Source organism: Gobio gobio (assembly GCF_949357685.1).
Source record: "Gobio gobio genome assembly, chromosome: 14".
NCBI classification, from domain to species: Eukaryota; Metazoa; Chordata; class Actinopteri; order Cypriniformes; family Gobionidae; genus Gobio; species Gobio gobio.
This window is the reverse complement of record NC_137107.1, coordinates 35,696,116-35,715,238: the sequence shown is the minus strand read 5'-3', so window position 1 is coordinate 35,715,238 and position 19,123 is coordinate 35,696,116. Positions and strand designations below refer to the sequence as shown.

Below are 19,123 nucleotides of genomic sequence, written 5' to 3'. Positions count from 1 at the left end.
AATAATTTAGAATTATATAATCGAGTTATTTGGCCATTTCCGCATCGCATCGCAGGCGGATTTGAGGACTTCTACTCCCAGAATCATCTGCGGCACTTACAAATAAAGCCTCGTGATGCAACGGTGCTCTTTTAGTTTGGGCTCAGTGCTTCTCAGCTGCTGGCCTGCAAGGACAGAAACAAAAAATGTGGCGAACTTGGCTGTTGAGGTGCAGGTGGTAAAGTTGTGTCTTTGTCTTAAGGGACGTTTCATCTGTCTAAAATTCCGCTGAACTCATTTTTAGAGGACTGCACGCGAGTTCATCATGAATGTAAGTTGGTGTATGAATTTACGCATGTAATTTATAGTCAGTTATAGCAGTGCACTTCAAAGTAATGTTTAGACTTTTGAATTAAAGTTGTTTAGGTAATATAGTTTTTAATTTCATTGTTTTTGTATTTTATGCTTTCATTTACATGTAATGGAATGCATCTGCTAACCGTGCTAGTTGGTTAAAGGATGAAAGTAATGCTGTTTACTCTATGGACGTGATTTCATTTTAAAATACTAAATGGTGTATAATATCAATAGTTGCTTAAAATGTAGTTCCTTCAAAATATGGCAGTTACATTAATGCCTACTGTTAGGGGACTGACAGCCTCATTCACATATTGCATATTTTGTCATTAAATAAAAGTGACTGGGACTGTTCTGAAGTTCCCCAGGCCACAGCATTATACAAAGCAAATAAAAGATGTGCTCATGCAAAAGCTTTCACAACTGCTCTGAGATAACACTTGGAATTTCTTGATACTGCACAAATGTATCACAAGCAACTTGTCTCCGTTTGGCCAATGCAAAACTATCAAGAGAACCGAAGATATGCTGTACAGGACACAATGTGTAAAAGTACTCAGTGGAATTCTCCAGTGCTTGGAATGGATTGGATGGAATTCTCAAATTTAGCTCCTGAAGACAGGACAGCAGATTTACTCATGATTATACCAGGACAAGGAATGTTGTTGATCTAGAGCGTAACAGGGACCTCCTTGTCCAAGTAATTTTGTTGGATATGTACTTTCTCCAGCACACTTATTACATATTTTTTCATGTGTTAATGTGTCAGTCATAAAGGTGCTGTTTCCCTGTAATGTGATTGTCACGAGTTTAAAGGGCCGGGCTTAATCTCCTACAATTTTATGACATTTTTTGCAAAATGTTCTGCAGAAGTACTGAGAAAAGCCAAGGCCACAAATTTCGAAGATATTGTCTCTTGAAACTGACAGAAGTTGAATCACTAGGGTAATTTGAAGGAATAGTTCACCCAAAAATGGGAAATTCTGTCATTAATACCTCACGCTTCATGTCATTCCAAACCCGTAAGTCTTTCGTTCATCTTTGAGATGCAAATGAAGATATTTGGTAACCCTTTACAATAAGGTACTACATTACAATTAACTAAACTACATTAGTTAACGTGAACTAATAATGAACTGCACTTATAAAGCATTTATTTATCTTTGTTAATGTTAATTTCAACATTTACTAATACATTATTCAGATCTTGTTAACATTAATGCACCATGAACAAACCATGAACAGCTGGATTTTTTTATTAACTAACGTTAACAAAGATTAATAATGTACTGCTCATGCTTAGTTCATGTTAGTTAAAGGGTTAGTTCACCCTAAAATGAAAATTCTGTCATTAATAACTTACCCTCATGTCGTTCGACACCAGTAAGACTTTCGTTCATCTTCGGAACACAAATGAAGATATTTTAGTTGAAATCCGATGGCTCAGAAAGGCCTCCATTGGCTGCAATTACATTTCTTCTCTCAAGACCCATAAAAGTTACTAAAGACATTGTTAAACCGTCCATCTCACTACATTGGTTCTACAATCATTTTTTGAAGCGACGAGAATAGTTTTTGTGCGCAAAAAAATATATAAAATAACTTTATAATTAATTAATGACAGAATTTTCATTTTTGGGTGAACTAACCTTTTAATTCATTAACTAATGTTAACAAATGAGACCTTATTTTAAAGTGTTACCAGATATTTTTTGAATGAAATCTCAGAGCTTTCTCTCCCGTCATTGACCGCTACGTAGGGGCGATTCTAGGATATGCATTTTGGGGGGCTCAGCCCCCAGTGAGGATATGAAAGAAAAAAAAAAAAAAACAAGTCTTTAGTTTGGGGTCCAATTCTCACTATTAACTAGTAGCTTATTAGTATGCATATTAGGATATTGGCAGTTTATTATTTCGTTTCGGGGGCATGGCCCCTCGAGAAAATTTCTATTTCTATGATCTACGTATGTGCATTTTAAGATGTTCTGAATGCCAAAAAATTAGATAACAAGAGCTTGAAAACCATGCCAGGGGGCAGATATGACTGATAAAGTTTTTCCATTTTTGTCAGTGAAGTAAGCTAACATGTTTAACTGATATTTATGTTTTATGAATAATTTTCGAAGGCTAACAGGAAAGCTAGGTAACTAAATTTATTAAATTAATTCACAATATGAATATGTAATTCATTACTAATCTTATGCCCAATACAAGCTGAAAAAAGCTGGACTTTTTTTTTTATTTACTGAGAGCTACAAATGGAATTATTAATTTACAATATGCACACATTAATTTATTAATCTTATGCCTAATCTGAAGAAAACGGCTTTGTTAATATTTCTTGTTTGTTAATTATATTATAAATGACATTACATAGGCCCATTTCAAATCAAAACGGCCAAATCAGACAAAAGTTTATTAATTTGGCTGAATATTTTTGTCATTTAACATTTCTGACTTAAAGAAGCAGTTGTCAAATATTAAACGTTTAGTTTAGCTACATATCTCGCACTTGACGTTGAGTCCTGCTGCTAAAATTCGTGCTCGGCCTTAGCAGCTTCTGTGTGAACATAAAGCCCGCCTATTCTGATTTGATTGGTTTTTTAAACGTTGATCAGCGAACATGAATGAAAGACTTGCGGGTTTGGAACGACAAGAGGGTGAGTAATTAATGACAATTTTCATTTTTGGGTAAACTAACCCTCTAGTAGTAGATGGGAAGGAGTTCTTGTGATGTGGATAATTAATACAACCTGTTTTGACAAGGTAATGAAAGCATTCTGTTTATAGACTCTTCCCACGGGATAGTTTGAAAGGCAACCCTCGATGGAAACTTGTCACTAATTATAAGCCTTGTTGATTATGTCTTTGTGTTCTGCCTTTTACAGATGCACTTTGAAGGATCCAGCAATGTCACGCTGTTGTTTGATTTCTGGGATGTGCGTGGACCTGCAGGTACAGGGGATTTACAAACAAGACCGAACATGATCATACAAAATGCATACATAAACAGAATGACAGTTTATATCCTACCTACCAAACCATCTTGATTTTCTTCTTCCAGTTGGATTCAAATGTTGCTTAACTTGTTTACTACACATTAAAGGGATAGTCCGCGCACAATTATCTTGTCATTTACTTAGGTGCTATTTTAGTATTATTTATTTACAAATATAGAATTTAGCAATATTTTGAACTTAAAATTACTAAAACAAATTAAAATGAAATTAGAAAACTGTTGCCCTTTTTGTATTTTTTTCTTTTTTCTATTTAGCTTTGATTTATTTTCTAGTTTTAGATTTGATCAAGTGGTGTTCACCAGATGTCGTACAGGTCATACAAGATACAACTTTATGTACCCCCCTCCCCCTTTCCATTAAACATATTGAGCAAAACGATCGGTCATTTAAAAATAAAAATAAAAATGAATATACTTTTTTACCTAAATTGCTCATCTTGCGCAGCTGTGCGAGCCGAGGTGCTAAGGATGACGTAATCACATCGGAATGTCACGCTAGACGTAGGCAGAAGTTTTGAGTAAATTATCAGGACATTTTCATTTTGGGGTGAGCTAATCCTTTAAAGAACTGGGGTAGAAATCAAAAGTTTGCAGATTCATTGCCTGCAAGGTTTTGCGTCATTTTAACCTTCAACAGAGTGAGCTTGAAGTAGCCTATACCAGAAATTGTGCTAGTCAGTTTACAATTTTGACATCAGGATCTTTGTTGTAGAAATGTGCCACCTTCATAGATGGGTGTGTAGTGTAGAGTTATGCCGAGTTCACACTGCCTGATTTTAACCCCGATTTTGACTCGCCGACAGGTTTTGTAAAATCGCAGTCAAATGCATGAAATCATAGGCAAATCGGTGCTCATGCACGTGAGTGACAATCACTGTGTGACTGATTAAAGACACGATCTGAGAGAATCGCAGACGCCCATGAGATATTTGGCATGCTAAATATCTGGACTTGTCTGCGATTCAAACTCCTGCTGTGTGAAATGTGTTCTGACTGAAAAATACATTGGCGATGACAAACAGCCAATGAGAGAGCAAGATACAGGGCAGCGGGAGGTTCAGGGAGGAGTTATAGACCAGAATATCAGTATTTTAATAGATATATTTACATTTCTATCAAACAGAAACAAAGCACAAACATTTGCTTGACCGGCCGCAACAGCAGCACATTGCAAAATTATTTATGTACCTCAAACTCTCTTTGCAGAACACAATCATTGCTCCCTACGTCTCCCCAAACATTTCCTCCTCCATAATCATTTTTCTTTTTCTCCTTTTCGCCGCAAATCAGTGCACAGACAAATTGGATCGCTAACTTTCTACAGTTTATAATTTTTCAATAACAATTCCAGTCTTACGCGAGAACTCCAGTCTGACACACGTGATCTCGCGTTGTTTAGTTGTCACATCTCGCATGTGTTTGCGTGTGAAACGTAGTTTGCGCACCGGAGAGAGTTGTCAGTGACTCTTCCTATTGTAAAGTCATGGTGTGAAACCACCTGTCACGGTTCCATCATGCAGTTTGAACGCAGCAGTGACTGAATGATACCCCAGATAGTCATGCAGTGTGAAAAGAGCAGCGATCTGATGAGTTTGAAAATCGTACAGTCTGAACTCGGAATTAGTAAATGTTCAGTAAAACTACAGTAAATGTTCTGTTGTTGTGTGTGTGTGTGCGTGTATTCAGTCATGCTGTGGGAATCTCATAAATGACACGTTCCTGATTTGGTTTGTTCTGTATCGGTTTCTCTCCGATAGGAAAGAGGCAAACATCTTGTAATCATGATATTTTATATATAGGGTTTTTTTTATTTATGATTTTGAAAAACAGCAATATTGTGAAATATTACAATTTAAAATAACAGTTTACTATTTTAAAATGTAATTTATTCCTGTGATGGAAAAGATGAAATTTCAGCATTTCTAAATTACAAAACAATTTAAAAGCTAATAAAAATAATTGCAACTTATCTCACAATTCTGACTTTTCAAGTTCTCCGAATTTTGACAATTTGTGAGAAACGGAAGATATAAACTTGCAATTGTGAGAGGAAAAAAGTATTTCTTGTAATTTCTTGTTTATATCTCGAAATTATGACAACTCGCAAATTGCAAGAGAAAAAAAAAGTTAATTCTGAGAGAGTCGCAATTATCTTTTGAATTGATTTATTCCATGGCGGAAACAAGCTTCCATTAAAAAAAACCCTGGTTTAACCAGCATTTCACTTTTAATTTTAAAAGTTTAGGTTATCAATCAAATTAGTGTGAAAAGCCCATAATGCTCTGTTGTTAGGGATATAACCTAGCCTAGAAATCTTGACGCACCCTTGCGGCAGAACATTTATTTTGCCGCGAGTGTAGTCTAGCAACTCTCGGTAGACCTGAGAGCTGGAAAAAACAAACTCTGGTCAGGCCAATCACAGCGTGCGTAGTGAGTCGGTGGGCGGGCTTAATGACGGCAAGTCACGGCAGAGTAGTATAGAGATAGTATAGAGAAGAATAGTTTGCAGTTTTAAGTCTCACAAGGAGTTCAATTTCTCAACTGTTATACTCTTTTCAAGGTCTAGCCACGTCATTACTGCAAGTTGAATGATTCTGATTGGATAAGAGAAAATGGACTGTTATAGTAAATTTCCACACATTGTCAGTTAACCAGATTTGCATTTCCATAAATCACTTGTTGATGCTTTCACCCCGGAATTAGGCATGTAGTGACCTTCCAGATCTGGAACAGGCGCCAGCTTGCCCAGAAAACAAGTCCACCCATCTCTTAGGTTCCCTTTTTATCCACCTCCAATACTGATCTTTAACACAGAGTACTAGCGCACATACACAGTCTCTCCAAGGTTGGAGTTGGTTGAGCTCCAGTTCTGACCAGAAAGTTTCCCAAAACATCCTGATAATAACATGTGCTTTCTCTCAGTGAGAGGTACAGACAATAGTACAGGCAATATTCATCTCGATTCTTTAGTGTTTCAGTAAAGGGAGATATAAAACGAGTAAATTCCAATATAAAATGAAACACAAATCCATATTTCAACCAGGCTAAGTGAGTAAGCACTGTTACTGCACTCCGGGCATGTTAGGGGTGTGTGATGCCGCCAAAATCCAAACACACGACACCTGTTCTGCTATCAAGTGCTTCAATATGAAGAAAAACAATCAGTGGTTCTATTGATTTAAGTAATATCATAACTGGAAAGAATCATACAAAATTATAATAATATAGGAGAATAAATATTAATAATGCTTTGATTATAAATTTAATTGGGATATATATATATATATATATAGGTATATTGATGCGGCAGTGGATGTCAGAATCCACACCCTTCACTGTCTTTGTTTCTCTCTCTACAGGGATGGTGCTGTCGGTCTTTGTAGTTCTGCTGCTCACGGTGATGTACGAGCTTCTGAAAGTGTGGAAGATCAATATCGGAAAACAGAAGCACACCTCTGTTGCACATCCACCCGCTCCAGTGTCATTCTCTCCTGAACAGTCGTGTCTCGCCCCCGTCATGAAGTGTCAAGGGGGAAGCTCTGCTCTGGCCAGCAGCCCCTCTGAGATCTCATTAGCTCCCGCCGAAACTATCGCCACTGCTGACACCACCGCCGCTGCTAAGAAGAGGTAATGCTCACAGGAAACTCATAATACGCAACTGGGCAAGTGTTTTCCAAGAACTGTTATGATCCCAATCATACTGAAATCTATTTATACTTTTAGCAATGCAGCTTATTGAATATCTGCCTCGACAAACGTCCATGTCTGTGTCTTTCCGTCTTCAGCTGGATTCTGCACTGCCTCCAGACCGCCATACACATCCTGCAAGTGACGCTAGGCTACATGCTAATGCTCTGCGTCATGTCCTACAACGTGTGGATCTTCCTGGGGGTCATCATGGGATCCGTCTTGGGCTACTTTCTGGCTTTTCCTCTCCTGAATCACATTTGAGAAGAGATGAAGGAATGGAAACATGAAATGTTCATCTTAATTCACTGAGGACTCTAGATGAAGAGCGGGAAACTTTTTCGATTTTACCATGCCAGGTTTGTGTGCCACATGTCACGCACTTTCAACGATAAGACGTGCCAGATATAATTCTTTTTTTTTTTTAGAGGTTGGATTTTAAAGATCGTGCATGAAATATGGCGATAACCAATTGTACAATTGGTTAAAAACCATCTTGTTTGGAGGTCTTTTTAATTGTTTAGACTAGAGGTTTGACTTTAAACCTCATTGGAAACACTATCCCATGGTGTTAGATGCATGGGATTTTACAATTTACACGTGACCTGCTGTTCGAACAGCCCGTTTGAGAATGGTGATGTGCCTCTGACCGGTTTTAAATTTTATACAATTACTGATGTAATTAATAAGCTAATTTTCTGTTACACAAATGAATGTTTAAATTCTGCTCTGTGAGATTTGCTTTAATGTAGCTGACGGTTTTCTGTTATTTTGGGAAATCACTAGTTTTAAACCTTGTGAAGTAAACTTCCTACATGAGTCAAGATCAGGCGTTCTTGTCACGCTGGAAATGACTGCTGAATGGGGAACAAAACCATTGGTTGAAAAGAAAAATGCAAATCATGTGGCCTTAATGTTCACCAGCAATACAGAACACTGAAACTGACCGAGAGCAGAAACTGGAGACCTACAATCCACACCGCAGTGATTTCAATGCACTATTAATAATGCTCCTCCAGCTGTTCTTTTTGTCTCCTTTGCTTAAATATTTTTTTAAATGAAGTGTTTTATTGAGCAATGTATTAAAGTGTTTGATTCTAAGTCCAAATTCTCTGTCTATGGTAGTTGCAGCACACAGATTTGAATTTTATATTTTAACCTAAGGCTTTAAAACAAAATAATCTTTTTTTTTTTTAGATTATGTTGTGTATTATATGAAATATTAGCAGAATAGAGCATGGATCATTTTAACTAGTTAAATTTAACTAACAAAAAGGACTTGTGTGTGTATACACTGCCTGGTCTGCCAAGTCGCTGTTTGGATTTAAATAGGCAAATGCTTAAGAGTCTATGATCGGATCATTATTACAATGATTGTTTCTAGCATTTTATATATTTGGAAACCGTTCTTCTAAACCTAAATGATAAAGTGTGTAGCGTTTCATTTGTTAAACAACAATGTAGGAAAAGCCGAGATTCATCATGCTCAAATTGTGAAAGAACGAAGAATCATTTTCACACTCACCCTTTGCAGCTACAACCACTTCAGCTCTTCTGGGATGGCTTTCCACAATGTTTAGGAGTGTGTTTATGGGAATTTTTGACCATTCTTATAGAAGCGCATTTGTGAGGTCAGGCACTGATGTTGGACGAGAAGGCCTGGCTCGCAGTCTCATCTCTAATTCATCCCAAAGGTGTTCTATCGGGTTGAGGTCAGGACTGTGCAGGCAAGTCAGGTTCCTCCACACCAAACTCGCTCATCCATGTCTTTATGGACCTTGCTTTGTGCACTGGTGCAAAGTCATGTTGGAACAGGAAGGGGCCATCCCTAAACTGTTCCCACCGGATTGCCAGACAGAGAACACATCTCCACTGCTCTAGTGCCCAGTGGCGGCATGTTTTACACCACTGCATCCAACGCTTTGCGTTGCACTTGATGCAAGGCTTGGAAGCAGCTGCTCGCCATGGAAACCCACTCTATGACGCTCTACGCACTGTTCTTGAGCTAATCTGAAGGCCACACGAAGTTTGGAGGTCTGTAGTCATGACCCACCTGTCCACCATGTCAACAGCGCGCCTGCTAGTCGGCATGCCTAGGTGCTTGACTTTATACACCTGTGGCCATGGAAGTGATTGGAACACCTGAATTCGATGATTTGGAGGGGTGTCCCAATACTTTTAGATTGATCGATCATATAGAAAATATTATTTATAGTATGTATTGAAGGGTGCCGATTCTTTGGCGGCATCACACACCCCTAGCATGCCAGGAGTGCAGTAACAGTGCTTACTCACTTGATAAAATATGGAGATGAAATATGGATTTTTCCATATTATATTAAATATATTCATTTTATATTTCCCTTTACTGAAACACTAAAGAATCATGATGAATGTTGCCTGTGTTATTGTCTGTACCTCTCACTGAGAAAAAGCACATGTTATCAGTATGTTTTGGGAAACTTTCTGGTCAGAACTGGAGCTCAACCAACTCCAACCTTGGAGAGACTCTCTGTATGTGCGCTAGTATTCTGTGTTACAGATTGAAGGTGTACAACGGGTGTCCTAGGGAGAGTGACAGGATGTTGTTCTGGACAAGCTGGCGCCTGCTCTAGACCTGGAAGGTCACTACGTGCCTAATTCCGGGGTGAAAAACATCAACAACTGATGATCTATGGACATGTGAATCTGGTTAACTGACTGTGTGGAAATTTACTATGACAATTTATTTTCTCTTAGCCAATCAGAATCATTCAGCTTGCTGTAATGGCATGGCTAGACCTTGAAAAGAGTATAACAGTTGAGAAATTGTATGTGCAAAAAAGCTGGGAGAGAGGGAGCTCGGCCTACGAACTCCTTGTGAGACTTGAAGCCATCTTCTGCTGTTGAAACTGCAAACTATCCGTCAGTAAATTTCTTTAATTAATTGCACTCCTGACTCGGTCTTCAATAACAATATATAAAATGTAATGTATATACACACACACACACACTCTCTAAAAGGACTATGAAAGGTTCTAAATTTACACTACCATTGAAAAGCTTGGGGTCAGTACTCATTTATAAAAAAAATATTTGAAAGGAGTCTCTTAATTCAGTATTCTTTGAATAGTTAAAAATAACAGCATTTATTTAAAAAAATAAATATTTTGTAACAATGTAAAGGTCTTTCTACTATTTAATGAATCCTTGTTAAAAGTATTTAAAAAAATCTTAGACCAAACTTTTGAATGGTACATTAAGTACATTATTATGATAAATCAATTTTCACAACATGGACGCCGTTTCAAAATAATAGCAATTTATTTATCCTCTTAATCATCCAAGGAATGGAAAATGTAGAAAATAATCACAATGAACACACTTAAAATAAATAACAAGATATCCAATGAAATATTCACGTGGAGCTAAAATATGTTGCTTCGTTTAGATAAATGCACAAAAAACATAAATATGTCCAGTAAATAATAAACCGTTTTGTGATGCCAGTAAAAAGAAGAAAATCACACAGCCGGAGCAGACCTTTGCCCAGCCGTCCTGTATGACGCCCCATTACATATATATTCCTACGCATATCAACACCTGGATTTCGCTCCTTCCAGAAGACATTTCAAGGCTGTAAATGTCATATCATGGTTTAGTTCCCAGTGTTTTTCCTCTATGGTTTCTACAAAGCTACTGAACTCAAGCTCAGAGCTCTATCTGCAACTCAGTAATGGTGTTTCCATCCTCCAACACTAAACGCACATTATAAAGGCACCATAGTGTTAATGCCTCAATGGTAATGCATTCTATAGACATAAGGTCATTTTGAATATGTTTGAAACCACACAGTAATCACTACAAGCATTAAAAAGCAAGCTTTAATTTATTTAATTTATTTGCATAAGTGCTTAATTATGCTGCATTCATACATGTATTAGTGTTTGAATATATTCCAGAGTTAACGGAAAACAACAACAAAAAAATCATATTGCCCCAATAAAATATTACTGTAGTTTTCAACATCATGTCTAATTCGCCTTGCATTTGAGTTCAGTCGGGTGAAGTCGTGCATTGATGCGTTAGTTCTGGGATAATACTAACCTCCTCGCTGATGTCAAGAGGTGAAGGCATGCTGGTTTACATCACCCGCAACCAAACCACAGTCGAAGACGTGAGCACAGGAACAGAAAACGGAACTGTTCTAGATTTTTTTGAAACCTCTGCCACATAATTCGTGTGGGAGTCATGAGTTACATAAAACATACAATTAAAAAGAAAATGAAGGCACACTAGGTCATAAACCTGTGTATATATGAGAATATTCAAGATATATACACATACATTTCTCCCCCAAAATGTCTAAATTAACTGCAAGAATAGAAAATAAAATAACTAATTTAAAATAAAATAAAATAAAATTAACGCCAACTAGGCTGAAATATCAACCATAAGTGTTGCTGATGGACAAGTGTCTCAGCAGCAAACACTTTCAGTTTATAAAAAAAAATGTTTTCATGTAAATCTCACTCAAAGCAAGCCTCTATCTGCCGTGGTTTCAATTTCCGGTTTCTTTCCGGAAACATCACTAGGAGCTTTGACCTCTAAATCAACGCTAGGGGTTTTCACTCCCTCCACCAGAGTTAGCATCACCTGATCTGCGTCCACCACCTCGTCGCCTGTGATTGGCTGCGGCTGTGCTTCTTCTACATTCTCATTGGCTGGAGACTGAAACCCACTGTCATCATGGTGACGAGGGCTAGAGTTGGTAGAGGTTTGGGCGAATTCCCCATCAGAGTCAATGGCGCCTTCGCTCAGGTGATCGGCGGGGTCTTCCTGGATGGCGATCTCGATCTGTTGAATGGCGTTCTCGATGGCGGACACACGCTGCTGCTCTTCTAAAGTCTGTTCGCTGCTAGTTGTATCTAATTCTACATCAACCTTTTTCGGGGACTCCCTTGGAACGGTCTCCATTACTGATGGGATGTGCTTCACCTCATCACCCTCTTTCAAAGGAAACATCCCGTTGGTCAATTGCGAGCCATCTTTTACTTCCAGCACAGGGTTTATGAGGTCTCGGATCTGATTGATGCTGTCTGGAGAACCTGGTTCTTTCTCGACGGGCACATGCTCCACTGGGTTCAAAGGCTCTTCGGTTATAAGATTTTGTCCCACCTGCCCTTCGTTCTCCTCTGGGATGCCGTCCATTCCCGGCACTTCCTGGCAGGACTCATAAAGCATAGGCATGCCGTCCAGTTGAATCATGGAGACTATTTGTTTGCGTCTCCTGTTGGCCACTTCACCTCCTTGCTTCTCCCCTTTTACGCCTCCAAAATTATCAGCCCAGTCGATGCTGTCCTCTCCTAGCAAGTGCAGGTTGAGGTCACTGTTGGTCAGCACCACGCTGTCTCTGTAGAGGTTGTGCCTTCGCTGGACGGCAGCTTCCTTCACAGCTGAAAAATTAAAAGGAATGAAAGTAAAAACACATCGAATCGCTGTTTTTAAGCAGTAAGGTGTGGAAGTTGTGGCTTCAGACACTTACCCATCATTATGTCCTTGGTGACTGACTGCAGGACCACTTCCTCAAAGATGTTCTCTACAAGTATGAATCTAGAGAAGTCCTCAAAGATGAGCTCCTTGAACTTGGGCAGATCCTAGACAAAGGAAGAAAAGATATTATGTGAAATTCATATTTATCAATTAAAATAAATTCTAAATTCACGAGTTCACACTTACATCAAATTAAATAGAGTCAAGATTATGCGTATTTGGAGTGCTGTCTGGGGGAGGGCTCCGGGCTCGGAATTTTGGCCCGAACCCAGAGTATACCCCTTGTGATAGAGATAGTCTAGAACTAGACTGTACTGTATCAAAATTCAACAAATTTTATGAAATAATAATAAAAAAAATGTTTGGCCTGAGCCCATATTAACATCTGACTTTATGTGGGCTAATGGCCACCAAAAAATAGAAGTACATTAGGGGGAAAAAAGACCCGTTTGTTCTTACAAAGGAATGTGCAACACAAAAACAATAATAATACAAAAATGATTCAGAACAATGGCACTCCAAACTGGCACAGAGAGAGGCAATTTCATTGTACCAACCGCTGAAAAGGACGGGGAGAGCTGTTTCAGCATGTATGGTATGATGATTTGAAGCAAAGCCTCTCTGAAGAACTTCTTCCTCACTGTGCTGCTGTCATAGTCATATTTCTGCAGGTCATGAACAAACAGTGAAGATGGAGAAGCAGGTCTTAAAAAAAAAAATAGTCAAATACAGCTTTGAAAAACAAAACCTGTTTTAACGACAAACAAATGCACTTACTTTGAGTACTCTGTCCTGGCAGCGCTGGATTGTCTTGCAGAGATCCTCGTTGCTGTGTCCGTCTAGACTCTGATGGACCAGCTGCTCAAATGTGTGCACTGCATCATCCATTTGCTACATACACCAATAGAAGAATTTTAGGAAGGAGGGGTGACAGATTATCATCAACTTTGCTGGTTTATTTGTAAAATTATATTCTCATGGACAATGTTTGGAATAACATACTACAAACATAGTAAAAGTACCAAGTATGCACATTTTCTGCATGCATATAATACCCAGATGACCATGGGATACTATATCAAGATTGGAGTGGGATAGAGGGATGGATGGATTGGGGTGGATGGACAGGGAAGAATGGACGAACTGGGAAGAATGGATTGGGATGGATGCACTAGGAAGAATGAATTAGGATGGATTGACTGTGATGGATGGACTGGGAAGAGTGGATTGGGATGGATGGATTTAGATGGATGGACTAGGACGTATGGATGGACTAGGAAGGATGGATTTAGATGGATGGACTAGGACGAATGGATTGGGATGTGTGGACTGGGAAGGATGGATTTAGATGGATGGACTAGGACGAATGGATTGAGATGGATGGACTGGGAAGAATGGATTAGGATGAATGGACTGGGATGGATGAACTAGCAAGGATGGATTTGGATGGATGGAAGGACTGGGATGGAACATGATAAGATCATGACATTAGATCAAATAGGTATATGATAAAACAAAAACAGAAACGCATTTCTTTGGTATGATCACTGCACAATGTGATCCATTTCACATGCTATTTTTAAAAGTAGCAGTCCAAAAATAGTGTATACTTTCATTTGTATGCCAGTAAAGTCTCAATTGCCAATATACCTGCAATAACAGATATTACCTCAGGGTGGCGCTCATCAACAATAAACTGCATCTTAAATTTCTCTTCAATATGCTTAAGCCATTTTTCTCATTGATTTATCCTCTTGGCCTCATTGCTAAATCACTGTGAATGCTTTTTTTTTGCTGCCTGGCACCAACAAAAAAAAAATGAATGCAGGCTATAGAATGATTAATAGCAAATCAATTTCAAGTACTAGTGCCAAGTGCTGCAAAACTTCAAGAAGTTTTATATATTTAAACTGAATATTTGATAATGATAAGAACAGTGTGGGTATAAGGAAAGAGACCTGTCTCATGAGGATCTGAGCTCTCTGGATGAACACAGAAGGGCTGGACACGTCACATCTCTGCTGGAGGCCTTCCAGGTTCAACGTCTCCATCTTCTCATAACAACTCTGCATCTTCACCGGATGGAAGGCCAACATGGAGATCTTGTCCATATGCTAGGAATGAGCATGGAGAGAAGTTTTGGGGTTAACTAATCCTTAAAAAGCAGCATTAAACGCTAACATTGTTAATCAATGTCTTGTCTCACCTCTCCCAGTTTCTCCCTGCTGCCATCGTTCATTGAGTTCTTGCTGACCTCCACCAGCTCACGGAACAGGATGTCCCGCACTTCAAAGAATCCTCTGCTTGTGGGCTCCATGAGTGCCTCCAGGATGGAGTGGATGTAGGGCTGAACATTGTTCCTCACTAGATGTTCAACACGGGGCGACACCAATGCTTCAAGAAAAAGATTAGACAAATATTAGCACACTAGAACTTCCCTTGAGAGGTAAAAACTACATGAAACAAATTTCATGTGCGCACAAATTAGTTTTTGTTTAAATCACATGTGATTCAAGGAAAACTAAAGCTTTAAATGTGCATGTGAAATATTCGGTACACATGTGAAATCCATGGGTTTGCTTTATGAGAGACATGCTGACTTACATGGGACTTAATTATGTTATGTCTCACTTCTCAAATGACATGCTAAAATAAAGAACGCTTCAGAAAAAGCTCAATTATGAAAGACTGATCAGAATGAATAGGCCACATAATGGGCCCTTGTATCTGCAAACAGGTGATTGTGGGAAAGCACCGGTCCCGAATGTCAAAACAACCTATTATTCAGTAAGAATAAAAGGTGGCGTCACAAACACACAGATGGACTCGAAAGCAATTTAGAGATTATAGTTCATACGGATTGAGAAACTGAAAAACATCCTGTTGAGATGATATTGCTAATGTTATTTGAACTGTGCTGCGGGTGTTTTCGGTGGAACAGTCCCAGCCACAAATGACACAAGAAAAATGTAAAACTCTTGCCAAACCTACATTATGGCAGGACGGTCAGGGCTTTTTGGGTTATAGCTGAGACTGATTTCAAATGAAAGAGGGATTATATGGAGGAATTTGAGACTGAAATAGTGCAGCTAAGAAAAGGGTAAGTAAAAATAAATTGTGGCATAATCAAAATTAAAATAAGCACAGATTCAAAAGCAGTGTTGAGATTGACACTGAAACATCAGAACAGTAAAAAGACATCTTAAAGAGGCCATATGCCCCTTTACAAAGTCTTGATTTTGTTTTTGAGGTCAACTAGAATAGGTTTATGCTTGAATGTTCAAAAACACATCACATATTTTACATTATTGCAGCACGGGGCCGGATCTAGGCATAGGTCTTGCCCACCCAATCAGAATTTAGGCTAAGATAGCGTTAAACCATATTTATGATTTGTGCATTGAGCGAGCCAGTTGCTTTGGTCAGTCACCATTTTAGCTTTTCTATAGCAAACCAACATATATTTCACAGCTCTCTTCCCAGCTTTTAGTTCCGGTCTCTATGAAGCACCTCCTTCCGAAAAGCGCAATATGCTCTGATTGGTTGTCTAGACCAGTGTTGTGATTGGTTAACTGCTTTGAGCAGAAAATGTCACGCCCCTTACCATAACCAACACACTACACTAACAACCAAGCCTCGTCTCTCTCTTCTTTTTTTGTGCATGTCTTAGGCAGGAATTATTTAAAGCAGCACTAGGTAGTTTTTGCTCTCGGGGTCCCCCTACAGTTGGGAAACAGTATTGTCCTCTACTACGGTCATAAACTGTCAATCCTACATCAGTGGATGCATCGCACGCGCATTTGTTGACATGACAACTATGATAGCCCTGAACACTGCAGGAGTTCACATGCAGGTGTTCTGCTTGCGTCGCGTTTGAAATGTCTTCATCCCAGGTACAGTGGCATATGTTTCAGCATGTCATATGAATATAATTTCATGGGTTTTATTTTTTTCAAACGCCAAATGATCGCGATGCTCACGTTTACAAGCCAGCGTCATTATAGTAGCCTAGTCTATTGGTTACCGTTTTACGGAATCTATATACTTCAATTCAATGTTTGAGTGGTAGGTAATAACCATACATCTTCAATATTATAATATCAAGCTACCCTAGATGAATCTGCAAATTTGAAAAATCGATTTGCCTTATAGCTTGAGGCAAGACAAATAAACAAATATCACAGACATGTTAGGTATCCTAAAATATGATTTTTTACGTCTTACGTTTTTATTTGCAAGAATGTAGCCCCTCCTCCTCCAGCTCACGCCAACGAGCAAACGCAATGTTGATCCTCGTCCTGCCTTTAATCCGATCACTTTCTCATTTCCTCTTTTTGCTTTCCTCCGACAAAACCTTTGCGTTCTTATTTTTCTGTGCTGCTTCGGCCATGACTATAACATTCGGCAAACAAATGATAGTTTGGCTCGCACGTCCGAATTTAAGGAAGTGGGGGTGGTGGTGGAAGTGACGTATATGCCGTAAAGCAGTCGAATTTTGTAGTCCTTTTTTTTCTCGGGTTACTACCCGAAACCCGAAGTTTAAAAGTACGATTAAAAACGATACAGACCCCGTCAGGCTATGGCAGACGTGTCATTCAACCTACTGTAAGTCGATGTATCATCACAAGAGGTTTGAAAATATATTATAAAAAGGTTGAAAAGTTACCTAGTGCTGCTTTAAAGGAGGAATTTTGTGACGTGCATGTTCCTGGAAGAAAACTCAAGACTACAATCGAGGCGTTTCAGGGAGTTCAAAAACAGTGCACACTGATATAGAGAATGACTCCCTTTGGAGAGGAATTTGTGCTTTGTAACTTTGCAGACCAATTTTATGCTCAAACAGTAACATTACACACTAAAGATAATAAGAAAATGTAAAAAAAGCATAATAGGTCATGGATTTATTTTTTGGCATTATTTGACATTATTTGTCATGGATCAGGCAATACGTTCCCTCTCATTTTTGTGCGTACTCTGTGTGTGGGGCCTAGAGGGGACACTAGTGATCTCCACAGAGTAGGCTGCTTGGTTCTGCCCTTACCACGGATCTTTCCGGAAACGTGCTCTTTGGACGTGACTATTTGGTCCATATCTGTGCGTAGAGCAGCGTCCAGACGGGGGCGCTCCATCTCACATACTTGAACCATAGCCTCGTGTTGAGCTCGTGTCTGTGACAACACCTGTCTGTATACTGCATCTGAGATCTGACAGGGTAAACAAACAGATGATAGATAATCAAACATCATAGAAACTGCAGCAGATATACACATACATACAATCTTCTTAATCCAGTGACAAAAGTAACGGAATCGGGCTCAATAATAAAGTGGGTCAGTGGGAAAGTCTCGGGCAAGTGAAGTGTTGTCAATTTTATTTCTTGGCACATATTTAAAAAAAAAAAAAACGGAGTGTTTTCACACCAAGTGCAACTAAATAATAAGTGCATTGACGTTTTTAGTGCCGCAATCAGTAAAGCATAAGGCTTTAGGATCTTGTGATGCGATCGACCCAGGTTCGAATACGCCTTTTGCAGAGCTCACTCTTATCCCTTTTCCCATCACATATCACATCGGAAAGCCATTTATTTTCAAGAAAAAAAAGAAAAAAAAGTTCTAAAAGTGGAAATAAAGTGCCGTACCAAATTTTTTATAATAATAAAAGCATTTATTGGGTAGGATTAGGGGTAAGTGTAGGGAGGGCTTTTATTGTCCTATTAAAGGGATAGTTCACCCAAAATTGACAATTCTGTCATAATTTCCTCACCCTCAAGTTGTTCGAAACCTGTATGAGCTTCTTTGTTCTGCTGAACACAAAAGATGATATTTTGATGAATGTTTGTAACCAAGCAGATAGAGCAACCATTGACTACCATAGTAGGGGAAAAAAAATACCATGGTAGTCAATGGTTGCTCTATCTGCTTTGTAACAAACATTCATCAAAATATCTTCTTTTGTGTTCAGCAGAACAAAGAAACTGGAACAACTTGAGGGTGAGTAAATGACAGAATTTTCATTTTTGGGTGAACTATCCCTTTAAATCCATTTAATAATCGTAATAGTTATTATTGCATCCTGTTAATGTACAACAATACTGAGGTGCAAATAGTATGCATCTGTCAAAATAAAGTATAAATTGAATGCAATTACTAATTACACATATTGCAAAGAACTTCTACTTTTATATGGTGTAAATAGAATATATCACTATTCTAACTTAGTATTTTATATTACTTTGCAAATATCATCTATCGCTAATAAATAATAATAAATTAATATAATAATAATAAATTATGCTATTTTCACTTGGTGTAAACAGCCACTGTCATAAAAAAAAATACTAATAACTTTTGTGGACCTTTTCGCTGTTGAGCCTCAATGTGAACACTAACATGAATATTTTTTGTTCCAGTAATGATACTATTCAGTATACTTCTCTTAAGCCTGAAAATGTGGAATCTAATTTGGTAACACTTTACAATAAAAGGTCTCATTTGTTAAAATTAGTTAGCTAACATGAACTAACCATGAGAAGTACATTTGTTACGGTTT

The 19,123-nt window shown here is 38.4% G+C and overlaps 2 protein-coding genes across 2 annotated transcripts in view; one reads left to right on the top strand and one right to left on the bottom strand.

Moving 5' to 3' along the window:
* The first annotated feature begins 94 nt into the window (after window positions 1–94).
* On the top strand, window positions 95–9,973 carry slc31a2 (solute carrier family 31 member 2). Its single transcript, XM_079834844.1, has 4 exons — window positions 95–310; window positions 3,225–3,291; window positions 6,715–6,982; window positions 7,141–9,973. Exons 1-4 carry the CDS (start codon window positions 305–307, stop codon window positions 7,304–7,306), a joined length of 507 nt encoding a protein of 168 aa, XP_079690970.1. The 5' UTR covers window positions 95–304; the 3' UTR covers window positions 7,307–9,973.
* A 349-nt stretch (window positions 9,974–10,322) lies between these two features.
* Window positions 10,323–19,123, bottom strand: part of niban2a (niban apoptosis regulator 2a) — a 35,395-nt gene continuing 26,594 nt past the window's right edge. The window contains exons 8-14 of the mRNA XM_079835942.1: window positions 17,616–17,778; window positions 14,781–14,968; window positions 14,533–14,688; window positions 13,352–13,465; window positions 13,132–13,239; window positions 12,567–12,678; window positions 10,323–12,477 (exon numbers count right to left, since the gene is read on the bottom strand). Coding sequence (XP_079692068.1) covers window positions 11,555–12,477; window positions 12,567–12,678; window positions 13,132–13,239; window positions 13,352–13,465; window positions 14,533–14,688; window positions 14,781–14,968; window positions 17,616–17,778 — 1,764 coding nt within the window. The 3' untranslated portion in view covers window positions 10,323–11,554. The remainder of the gene's footprint in view (window positions 12,478–12,566; window positions 12,679–13,131; window positions 13,240–13,351; window positions 13,466–14,532; window positions 14,689–14,780; window positions 14,969–17,615; window positions 17,779–19,123) is intronic.

Coding starts and splice junctions, on each gene's coding strand:
- slc31a2 (XM_079834844.1), top strand. Junction 3,292..6,714: donor GGATGTGCGTGGACCTGCAG/GTACAGGGGATT, acceptor CTCTCTCTACAG/GGATGGTGCTGTCGGTCTTT. Junction 6,983..7,140: donor ACCGCCGCTGCTAAGAAGAG/GTAATGCTCACA, acceptor TTCCGTCTTCAG/CTGGATTCTGCACTGCCTCC.